The sequence below is a fragment of the Microtus pennsylvanicus genome, chromosome 3 (genome assembly GCF_037038515.1).
Source record: "Microtus pennsylvanicus isolate mMicPen1 chromosome 3, mMicPen1.hap1, whole genome shotgun sequence".
In the NCBI taxonomy this organism is placed as follows: Eukaryota; Metazoa; Chordata; class Mammalia; order Rodentia; family Cricetidae; genus Microtus; species Microtus pennsylvanicus.
In genome coordinates this window covers 9,879,754-9,892,152 of record NC_134581.1, presented here as the reverse complement: position 1 = coordinate 9,892,152, position 12,399 = coordinate 9,879,754, and the positions used below count along the sequence as shown (strand labels likewise).

The 12,399-nt window shown below is 44.6% G+C and overlaps 1 protein-coding gene across 7 annotated transcripts in view; it reads right to left on the bottom strand.

Annotated features, from left to right (window-relative positions):
* Cnot10 (CCR4-NOT transcription complex subunit 10) overlaps positions 1-11,631 on the bottom strand; it is a 48,427-nt gene extending 36,796 nt beyond the window's left edge. For 2 of the 7 annotated variants that reach the window (XM_075964253.1, XM_075964255.1), the window contains exons 1-4: positions 11,314-11,613; positions 4,263-4,357; positions 3,354-3,515; positions 1,228-1,378 (exon numbers count right to left, since the gene is read on the bottom strand). In XM_075964253.1, the coding sequence (XP_075820368.1) occupies positions 1,228-1,378; positions 3,354-3,515; positions 4,263-4,357; positions 11,314-11,335 (430 nt within the window). In that variant the 5' untranslated portion in view covers positions 11,336-11,613. Of the gene's footprint in view, positions 1-1,227; positions 1,379-3,353; positions 3,516-4,262; positions 4,358-11,313 lie in introns of all 7 variants that reach the window. The other 5 variants (XM_075964254.1, XM_075964256.1, XM_075964257.1 and 2 more) reach the window with 4 other exon arrangements.
* Positions 11,632-12,399: the final 768 nt, after the last annotated feature.

Genomic DNA, 12,399 nt, shown 5'->3' with positions numbered 1-12,399 from the left:
TCCTGGAACTAGCTCTGTAGACTAGGCTGGCCTCGAATTCACAGAGATCCGCCTGCCTCTGCCTCCCGAGTGCTGGGATTAAAGGTGTGCGCCACCACTGCCCGGCTCCAAAATGGCCTTTTAAAAATGTTTACTTTAGACACATGAATGTTTTGACTGTGTGTATGTATGTGTATGCCTGGTGTATGCTGAGGCCAAATAGAGCTGGGAGGCAAACCCAGATTCTCTACAACAGCAGTAAGTACTCCAAAACACTGAGCCATTTCTCCAACCTGCCCCCATCTCTTTTTCATGTATATTATGGTAAAAAGGGCTCTGAAATAAGGTAGTATTTAAGAGGAAAGAAAAGGCAAACATCTTTCTACTATCTAACAGTTCATTCCTTCCCTTCCCCTCTTCCTACCTTCCTTTCTTTTTGATATGTCTCATGAAACCCAGGTCTCAAACCCAGTATGTGTCAGAGGATGACCCTGAACAGCTGGTCTACCAGATGCTAGGATCACAGGCATGTGACAGCATATGGGGGCACCTTTAAAGCTCAGGTGAGGAGGAGTGCTAAAGGAAACTGGACTTCTCTAAGCGGCATACAAGCTTACCTGGTCTAAACTCAAACTGAGAAAGACGGAAACAGCTTTATTTTTGGTCATTTTATATGTGTGTGCCCAGGTATGCAGTTGAATGTGAGTACATGTGTGTGGAAGACAGGAATCCTTGCGGTTGTTCCTTAGTGAACCTTCATGTATGTCTGTGTACCATATGCATGCCCGGTGCCTGAGGAGGCCAGAAGAGAGCATCAGATCTGAGAGTGACAGATGATTGTGAGCAGCTATGTGGGTGCTGGGAATTAAACTCATGTCCTAGGAGAATAGCCAGTGCTCTTAACTACTATCTCTCTCCAGCCATCTCTCCAGCCCCTGACTCCAGTACTCTTTGAGACAGGAATTTCCATAGCCTAGAGCTTCTGAAGCAGGCCAGGCCACCCAGCCAGCAAACTCAAGGGATCCACCTGTATATTACAAGCACACACTACCACACTCAGCTGTTTTCATATAGGCTCTAGGCAGTGAACTCAGGTCCGTACACTTGCAAGGCAAGCAGTCCACTGACTGAGCTATTCCCTTTAAATGCTGACATATAGCTTTAATTTAGGTCATCTAGATAAAAAGCATTTTTAGAGAATTTTGCAAGTAAGAGTGGATGAGATTTCTGGCTTGACAGATAACATACCAAATGGTTCTATGAACTGATAAAGCTTTTCACCAACAGATATGGCCTCTGTATACTGTCGCAGATGATACAGAATGACTGCTTGATTATAATACAACATGCTGTTTTCAACGTCATCTAATCCATCCATCTCTTCAACAGCTGAGTGAACCTACAAAACAATCCAGACAGAAAGTGCTCTAACAACAGTACGACAGACTGCAAAAGTGAAAGACCTCAGCTGGATGTGTGGCACACCCCTATAATCTCAGCACCTAAAAAGCTGAGGCAGCACTAGTAAATTCAAGATCAGCCCAGGCAATAGTGAGTTCCAGGCTAGCTTCCGAAGAGCTGTGAGCGCAGATGTGCACTGCCACGCCCAGCTCTAGCACATCTCACTTTCTCACATCTCAACAGTACCTTCACTAATCCCAACACTGGGAGGACTGGGGAGGCAGATTCCTGAGTTCAAGGCCAGCCTAGTCTATAGAATGAGTTCCAGGACAATCATGAAGAAACCCTATCTCAAAAACAAAATACAAAACAACAAAAAATAGTATCTTCAGGTTTTTAATTTTTCTTTTTTTGTTTTGTTTTCCGAAACAGGATTTTTCACTGTAGCTTTGGAGCCTGTCCTGGAACTAGCTCTTGTAGACCAGGCTGCTTCGAACTCACAGAGATCCGCCTACCTCTGCCTCCGAGTGCTGGAATTAAAGGCATGTACCACCACTGCCTGGCTCATGTTTTTAAGTTTTTAAAAAAATTTACTTATTTATATTTTATATACGAGTGCTCTGCATGTATACCTGCAGGCCAGAAGAGGGCATCAGATGTTATCAAGATGGTTGTGGTGCTTGGAATTGAACTCAGGTCCTCTAGAAGAGGAGTCAGCGCTCTTAACTGCTGAGCCATTTCTCCAGCCCGTATTTCCAGTTTTTAAAACAAGATTTCTGAGATGGGTCTCATTCTATAGCCTAGGAGGACCTCAAACACACAGCAATCCTCCTGCCTCATCTTAACAAGTGAAGGGATTATAGACTAGGTTTGCATTTTATTTCCATTGTTTTTCTTGTCTGTTTGGAACAGGATCTCACTACAAAGCTGTGGCTGTCCTTGAAATCACAGAGTACTGTCTCCTGAGTGTTGGGGTTAAAGGCATGCACACACCTGGCTTACTTGTGGGCCTTTTTTTTGAGAAAGGGTCTCCTGTAGCCCTCCTTGCTTGGTCTAGAACTCATTTTGTGAACCAGGCTGCCTTGAATCTCTTTACATTTCAAAACAAATCTCTAGCCGGGCGCCACCACGCCTTTAATCCCAGCACTAGGGAGGCAGAGGCAGGCGGATCTCTGTGAGTTCGAGACCAGCCTGGTCTACAAGAGCTAGTTCCAGGACAGGCTCCAAAACCACAGAGAAACCCTGTCTCGAATAACCAAAAAAAAAAAAAACCAAACCTCTAATTATGTATACCACACATAATGAAAATTCTAGTCATACTAAAATTAACATCTCTTTGCCATCATAAAGATTAAAACGAATACTCATATAATGTTATAAGATTAATTCTGACTGACATTTCCCCAAATCATGCAGTGGTTTAGTAAACACGGATCCAACAACTTTGGTGTGGCTGCTGGCATGGAACCTCAAACTTCACAGAATAGAGTGGTTCACAATCAGACTTCAGCTACACATACGGTTGAGCATGACATGGCAGGGGAGTTCGCAGGGTGGGAAAGACCCTGGCTGACCAGCAGCTCAAGGGAGCTAGCTCTTCATTACTTATCCAGCCACTACCTTCATATTAAAAGTTGTCTTAAATAGTGTATTTGATTTGAAAATTTCTATTATTGTGTGATCAAGTGTAGAAAGCCCCTATGAAAGCTAGAAGCCGACATCACGCATCTTCCTCTATTGCTCTCCATCCTTTTCTTGAGACAGGGTTTCACACTGGCTTTGGCTGGTCACTGCCTCCCCGGTGCTGGGACTGGAGTAATAACTAAGTCCAAACAAAACTTATAGCAACAAAGGATTCAGAGAAGTAGAAATTCTGTCTTTAATATCAAGCAAGAAATCACATTTATTTTCCTTAACTATTTGTATTTCACAACTTAACACAACAAATTTTTACAGTTAAATTCATTTATCACCTGATTCTTCAGCTGGTTAAGTGTTTGTCTCAAATTATCTGTTGTTGTTTGATTATTTTTAAAAAATTCAGCTACTGCTGTATTCAAAATTATTTTGTAATCATCTTTGTTTATATCTTGGAGACAGGCAAGGTGTTGCAGACAGGCATCATAATTTCCAGACTAAAAAGAAAAGACAAACAAAACCACACATATACACACAAAATTCCATATTAGCTTTAAGAACAATACAGCTTTTCCAAATACGTTTCCCTCATCTCACTTATGTTTTAAAGTGGGAGTCCCCTTAGCATTCTAATGAACGCCCTAGGTAGAGCAATAGGCACGCCAGAGAACACTGTGTTACATTTTCCTAAGACTCCAACTCTCACACCAGTAGGCAGAGCTCTAAAACATGTATGCAAACATGATAGATAGTGCGCACATGTTGCTGGCAGTGTATGGATCGGAGGCTAGCCAAGAAAAGGAACATAATTATTCCAAAGGTCAGATCCTTTGGAATTCTTTTGTTTAATGTGCATGTATATCATAAGATTTTTTTCATATTGTTTATGTCAGATAAGTTGCAATTCTGACAACAAATATTTGGTGGTCCACTTTAAAGTACATTCAAGACAAGAAATGGACAAAGTAGGGAAATGAAAAGACTGACCCACACATTTATCAATCTAAATTTAAAAGACTCAAACAACATTGGAGTTAAAACATGTTTATGAAAACAAAAATTTGGGGGTGGCTCAAAATATTTCCAATCTTTTCAGCATGTTTATATAAAATGAAACCCACTTCTCCCTAAAGTTAATTCCTGAATTATGACAGAATAAAATTTATAAAATTTAGATTTGTTTTGAAGTGAGTTCTACTCGGTAGACCCATTCCGAGCAGCTGAAGAGGGAGACCGTGTCTTACTGTGAAGGCCTGGAAAGCACTGGTAGACAGCTCCTTCTCCTGGTCAGTGACCCCAGACGACTGGCCTGCCCCTTCATGTTTCTCGGCTCCCTGATCTGCAAACACAAAGTTTCTTTAGAAATGGAAGCTAGGGCTGGCAAAAGGGCTCAGCAAGGGAAAATACTGTTTGTACGCAAGACTGACAACCCAAGTTTGATCCCCAGATCTTAAAAGATGAAGAAAACTAACTTCCACAAGTTATCCTGACCTCCACACGGGTTCCATAGCTCATCACATGTCCACGCACACACAAAATATGAATCTGTACAATGAATCCGTTCTCCATCTGTTTTGTTGTTTTTTGGGGGGGGTGTTGAGGAGTAGGTTTAGATACAGTGTCATGTACTCAATAGCCTCAAACTCAGTATTTCACTCCTAGTGCTGGGCATGTGCCCTACACTGTCACGTGTGTATGACTGGGGATTTAGGATCTTGAGCACTTGCTCTGGTTACCAGACCTGAGGTGACATCCTATGCCCCAACAAAATGTGGCCGCTTATCCTTGATAAACTAATTAAAATAGCCAAGTTAATAGTAAAAAGCAGAAAAGGGATTTATTCAATGTGTCCTAATAATGTCCTCAGGTCTACCTTCAGGGTTCTGAAGTTAAGTTGAGGTTCAAGTAGAGCCAGAGTTAAATCTGAGCAGACTCTAGTGAAGGTGTGCGCGCGTGCACACACCCCCCCGCCCATGTATGCTTCCTGTGAACTGAGATGTTAGTAGTGAGTTGAGATTATAGTGACTTAGAGGAAGAGCTCTTACCTAGAATAGACAAGGTCTTGGGTTCGATTCCCAGCAACACAAAAAATTAACAAACAAACAGGATGTAAATCAGCTGGTAGACTTTTTGCCTAGCACCTATGGTTCAGTCCTTTGCACTGCATAAACCAACTATGGTTGGTGGTGCCGAGCACTCCAGAGGCAAAGTCAGGAGACTCAGGAGTTCAAGGTCATCTTCATTTAGCCATCTAAAGGTCAGATTAAGACAGGAGACCCTAACTCAAAAACCACTGTTTGGGAGCTGGAGAGATGGCATAGGTAAGAGCACTGGCTGCTCTTCCAGCGGGCCTGAGTTCAATTCCCAGCAACCACATGGTGACTCACAGCCATCTGTAAGATCTTCTGCTGTAGCGGAAGCCCAGCCCAAGGGGGCGTGTTCACCTCGGGCTAATGTTTATGTATAAATCGGGCGTGACCCCCTCACGCCCCTCCGGTCCATTTTGTACGGTCCATTTTGTACTTCCGGTTTCATCGCTGGATCCCTGGTGTTGTAAGCTATTTCTTCATTAAAGTTTACCATTTCATATTAAGCTAGCCTGGTTATTACACCGCATCATAGTGCCCTATTCTGGCATTCAGTAAACATGCAGAAAGAACATTGCGCATATAATAAACAAACAAACAAATCTTTAAAAAATAAATTAAACCAAAAACATTGTTGGTTTAGAAAGCAGAGGCAGGAAGACTGTTAGAAATCCAGGAGTTCAAGACCAGCCCAAGGAAGATAGTGGGATCCTGTTTCAAAACTAAAATACAATAAAGTGCTCATGTTGGCAGCACATTTACTAAAACTGGAATGACAGCAGATCAAGAAGGCCCAGCTGCAGGGATGACTTGAAGATCTGTAAAGTGTTCCACACTTAATACCAAAACCAAACCAAAGTAAGGCAGTAGTGATGTTGGCTGTGTGGTAGAGGGTAGAGGTGATTGCCTAGCAGTTAGGGCTGTGGTTGAGCCCCAGCACTGGGGGGAAGGGAGGGGAGATCCTAACTATTCAGTAAGGTATTGAAGATTTCAGATTTCTTTTTCTTTGAGACACTAGCTCAGGCTAGTCTCGAATTTACTATATAGCTCAGGGCTAGCCTCAAAAATCACGGCAATTCTCCCGTCTCAGTCTCCCAAGCACTGGGCTTCCAGGATGAGCCACAGTGCCCATCTAGGATACTGAAGATTTTAAGCATCTATCATCGACTAAAATCAGACTCACATAGCCACAGACGTCATAATCCCTAGAAAATAGAAAAAGACTGGGGCTGACAGACTCTGGAACTCATTTCCATGTCTAGAGAACTGAGTTGCATATTCTCAAATATTAATCAACCATAGTTCACCTACATCTTTTACTTCAGAATAACAATTAAAAAATACTTCAGTGAGATTACTGCTATTTTGCTTCTTCTGCATGTGCAGGGCTGTAATCAATTTCCCAGTGTTTTAAGAGCCATGCACTATTTGTAGCTGCTGACTGCTTACCAGACAGCGTCTGCACATAATCCCACAGTGTGTCTTTACTTGTCCAAAAGTATTCTCCATTGCCAATGGAAAGCGGGGACGGTCGCTCCTCCAGAAGCTTCACCTTCCTTCTGCCCTGGCCTAAAGAGCACGGCTGACGCAGGTGTACAGAGCTCTTGGATGCACAAACCTTAACATTCTTTAAGCTGAAAGACTTCATTTCTAACCACACACACACCTTTAGGTTTCAACCACAGAACAGAAACGTAACACCTCTTCCAAATGAAAAGAGGTCAGTTAACTGAAAGCACAGACATATTCCAACACAGAATGTTAACACTTCAAAGCTGACTGGAGGATGCGGGCAGTCAAGGAACGACTGAAACACAATGCTAAGGCTGCCAGACAGTGTGGTCACAAAACATCAGCAATGCCTGGCAAGGCAAAGTTTTAAATGATGTCTTTTCATTTTATTTTATTTTGTTTTTAATACAGGCTCTCATGTAGTCCAGGCTAGCCTCAAACTCACTATGTGAGTTTCAACGATTCATCTCCACTTTCTGAATGCTGGGATGAAAGCCCTTACTGAAGTCATCAGAGAGCTGCTAGGACAGCTCAGATGTGGTTTCTACCACCCAAAAAAAGCTGAATTCATCCAAACTGATATTAGCTTCAATACAATGCAAAGAAGTTACAAGGTCAAAGGTGTTATGTGGGCTGAGGAGATGGCTCCGTGGGTGAGAGTGCCTACTCCGCAGCAAGGCCATGTGAGTTTGAACCCTCAGTCCCCATGTAAAGAGCTGGAAATGGCTGTACATCCTTCTTCACAGAAACAGAAGGGTCCTGTCTCAAGAGAATGAGACAGTGGAAGACATGTGTTCTCTGGCCTCCACTTGCTAGCTCATACCCTCATGTATATGTCACACACACACACACACACACACACACACACACACACACACACAGAGCGAGCGAGCGAGAGAGAGACAGAGAGAGAGAGAGACAGAGAGAGAGAGAGAACAAAGGGGTTATATTTTACAGTTCCAGCCCAACAAACTATGTTCCTTCTATTTTAAGATAAGCACAGCTGGAAAAAAATGGGAGGACACACATTCCAGAAACCAACGTAAGGTACTGGAATCCTAATTCCTAGTACTTGGGAGGCAGTGGCAGGCGCATCTCTGTGAGTTCAAAGCCAGCCTGGTCTACAGAGGTAGTTCCAGGACAGCCAGAGCTGTTACACAGAGAAACTCTGTCTCAACAAAATCAAAAAGAAAACAAACAAACAAACAAAATCAAAAAACATTCTGCTCAAACCTGTTCTCGGGGTAGCTGGGTGCCATGGTGCATGGAGGCAGGAACATTGTGGGTTTAAGGCCATCTTAAAATACTAAGCAAATTGGAGGGTGGCAAGCGTGATCTCCATCTGCTCTTTGCCTTTTTTGTGTTTTGTTTTGTTGAGACAGGGTCCCAGTCTGTAACTCAGAAAGGCCTAGAACTTATCACATTTCCCAGGCTGACCTCAAACTTGTGTGCAGTTCTTCTGCTGGGATCAGGCTGTGTCAACACGCCTGGCTGACTTGCTATTTTATCACAAGATCTCTCTTACACACTCGGGAACCCCACCACCCATCATATAACACAGTCATAGGGCCTCACCAGACTCAGGCTGGGATGCTGTCATTTCATCTTGGACATTTAGCATCCAACACTGAGGTAAATTGGGCATGATGACACACATCTGTAATCCCTGCACTTTAGGAGGTTGAGGCAGGAAGACTTTGAGCCTGAGGCTAGTGTGGAATCTACTGGTTCATCAACTGCCAAGGAGCCACATAATCCAGAAACAAATGAAAATCTGTTCTTCTCTGTTAAACAATCCTCAGAATCCATTTAAAGTCAGACAGGATGGTGTGTCTGTAATTCGAGCACTCCCACAATGAGACAGATGGGGAGTGAAGACATCCAAATCTCTTGGGAACCTGGAAGGCAACTGTCTTGGAGTATACAGCACAGTGGCAAATAACCAAAGAGATCTTGCCCCAAATACAAAGTGAACAGCTAGAAGATGACTCCGTGGTTAAGAGCAGCATATTGTTCTTCCAGAGTTTGGTTCCCAGTACCCATGTCAGAGGGCTCACAATTGCTTGTAACTCTAGTTCTAGGGGACCAACACCCTCTTCTGAATTCTGCAGACACTGCACTCACAGGTATATAACCACATACAGACACACAAATGTACACATGCAATTCAAAATAAATCTTTTCCAAAAAAGGGGAAGATGAAGACACCCAAGGCTTTTCCGTGACCTCCACACATGCCATGGAACATGTGTACCCCTCACATTTTAAAGCACATATACACACATACCATATACATAAATTTACAAGATGAAAAATAAAACAGATCAGTGAAGCAAACAGGATGGATGGAAAGAGACTGACCCTTTCTGAGGGCTGATGTGAACAGAGAAAACCTTAAAGAGTGTGCGCTATTCATCAGAGGACCAGAGTCTGGAGCCTAGCACCCACATGGGGCAGCTCATAACTGCATGTAACTCAAGCTCCAGGGCATCAAAACACCTTCTGGCATCCTCCAATATCTCTCCAAATATGCATATATCCACACGAAGACACGCACACATATACATAACTAAAAATAAGCCTTAACCTGGGCAGTGGTGGTAGTACCTTTAATTCCAGCACTTGTGACCCTGTGAGTCCAAGTCAGCCTGCTCTACAGAAGCAGTACCAGAACAGCCAGGGCTATATAGAGAAACCTCATCTCGAGAAACCAAAAATAAAATAAAAATAAGTCTTATTTAAAAAAAAAAAGACTAGTATGAAAGAGAAAATATGGAGACCCAAAGGTCAGAACCATGCCACTGAAAACAGCAGGTTCGTGGGAACTTTGCCAAACTCATCTCCTTCATATAAATCCAACATCTCAGCAGGAACAGGGTCCTCCTCCAAGAACATCAAGGCTGCTCTGGATCTTTCTTCTTCAGTTAGACATGTCACACAGCTCTTAGCAAACCAGGGTTAGGTCCTCAGGGCAGGCTGTGCTACAGCCACATCAACACCTGAAGCAGTGCCTTTGCGAAGGAACAAGGGACCAGGGAAGCAACGCTGCATGACCGAGCTAGAACTCAAACTGGGTAGTCCTACGGATCTAGAAAGATGATTTTAGAAAATGAACGTGATGGCCTCAATCAGCCAGAACATCTTAATTAACAAGGACGAAGTTGGTTCCTCGTCTGGACTTGGACAGGCACTGCATACCCTCCCACCGTCCTACAACACATGGATCGTCCCTGCACTATATTCAGATCTCTGCTCAAACATTACCCCAGCAGGGGTTGGTTCAGCAAAGGGCTCAGAGGGTAAAGATGCTTGCAGCCTGAAGGTGCAAGCCTGATATTTGAGTTCGATCCTTGAAAGTCAAAGCATGCATAACACATGCATTCACACACACTCACAGATAATACATTAAAAAAAAATCACCTGGGGGCTCAGGGATTAAGAGCACATACTGCTTTTCAGAGGACCTGAGTTTGATTCCCAGCACTCACTACCACATGTACGTACAGATTCGGGGAATCCAATGTCTCTGACAGTCTCTGCAGGAATCTGTGTTAAAGTGCACGCACCCACAATTAAAAATAATTATAAAAAACCAAAACCACAATAAAACCAAAATCTCACAAGAAGCCATCCCTGACCAACCTATCTAAAATTCTATAGCAGCAGGCATGGTGGCACACACCCATTTAACCCAGGCCTCTTGAGGCAGAGACCGTAAGTCTTTGTGCATTTAGGAACAGCATGGTCTACAAAGCAAGCTCCAGGCCAGCCTGTGACCCTGTCTCAATCACAAATCAATTTATCAACCAATTCCATAGTACACTCTGTTAGCTCAACACCCGACATCTTTATTGTTTTCTTCCGGGACCACTGAGAGGATTCTCCAGCGGTTCTGTTTATCTGCACCTGAATTGGGACAGGCTCACTTTAACAAGTTCGTTTGTCAGTTGTGGAGATGGGAACCACCTAAAACCTATGTCACCTGACATCCCCCCCTTTCTGATCATATTTCACTGTAAAAAGCGTGCAGACCACTTTAAATTCTTGTCTCTTAAGTTTCTTTCACTAAAACCTGAATACAGCAAATATTACTTTCTTGAAAGAAACAGAGCAGATTTTCCAGGTGACAGGCTTATATTCCCTAGTGGAATAGCAGAGAGACACTACAGAAAACCATAGAGAATAAGAACTTAATCTTAGGGCCGGGCAGACGGCTCAGCAGCACTTGCAGAAGGACTAAGACCAAGTTCCCAGCAGCCACAAGAGGCGGCTCACAACGGCACAGAGCAGAACGCCACGTCTATTTAAACAGTTTTCAGAAAGAGGATTTCACAGGACACAAGAAAGTTGCTGACCGGAGGCCACTTTCAGTGGCTGAACCTGGGGACCTTCAGACAACCGTGTATGCTCGGGAAGACCTTTCCTTGAAGCATCTGGAAAGCGGGGTGACACAGCTGAGCTTCCTGGGCCAGAACGATCTTGGAGCACAAGGCAAGGATGGTCTGCAGTGGATTCAAGAGAAGTCACAGCAGAAAGCCACTGGAGGTGGGACCCGAGGGCTCCCAGCGGAGACAGCTGAGAAGAGGGAGGCGCGGGGGCACAGAAGCGAAGACAAGTGGCCTCGAGTCCCCCACGCGGGCCCCGCCGTCCCCGCGCGCAGTGTGTCAGCCCCCGGGTCGCGGCGCGGGCCCCTCACCTGCAGGCTTGTCTGCAGCCATCTTCCCACCTCGGCTCGAGTTCTTCCCTGCAGGTGGCGTGGCCCCGACTCCCGCCGCCGGGCTGGCCGCTGGTTCTGCAAGGCGGGGGACAACGCTCAGCTCAACCCGGCTCCGCTCGCCTCTGATTCGGGCCTGGACGGACCACGGGCTGAGGAAGTGACGAAGCTACGGTTGGTCGTCTAGCAACAAGACCTACATATCCGCCTGTACAGGGCTGTTTTCCCCGCCATCCACAGCTTCCGCCCGGTAGCGGCCCAGAAACACACTACTTCCGGGGCGGGGCCAGCTGCGCCGACAGCTGGGCGTGGGAACAGTGGCTGGTCTCGGCCCCGGAAGTTCGTGCCTGTGCTAAGCCGGAAGTGAGCTAGGGCAGATCCTGAGTGAAACAGGAAAAGGTAGGGATTTTTGTTCCGCGTTTCACCAAAATGCTAGGCATCACACCTGACGTTTATGTGCCAAGCGCTGGGCCTGACATGGCCTGTACTGACTCACTGGTTTCCAACAACAACCCTATGTTGCATTCCCTCCCTAGATAAAAGACATTTTTTTTTCTGAGACAGGATTTCACTGTGTAACAGTCCTGACTGTCCTGAAACTCTCTGTGTAGACCAGGCTGGCCTCAAACACATAAAGATCCTCCTGCCTTTGCCTCCTAGGAGCTGGGATTTAAGGTGTGTGCCACCACTGCCTGACCCAGGCCCTATATCTTTCTTTCTTCTTTTCTTTTGCAATATTTCTCAGTGTAGCCCTGAAACTCTCTTTATAAAAGAGGGTAGCCTTGAACTCAAAGATCTGCTTGCCTCTGTCTAAGAAGTGCCAGGATTAAAGGCATGTACTCCTGGCCAGCCCCACATATTTCTTTCCCCACAAATTGCATACTGAAGTGTTTGGACTTGCTTTAACATTCTTTAGCCACAAAACACAAAGTGCATAAGAACATAGAAGAAACTAATAAGCAGCAAAAATGCACTGTAGACATGGGAGTTGTGATAATCACTGCTTTTGCATATATTTGGAATGCTTTACAATAAAATTTTAATGACGACATGAGGCTAAACCCTCTT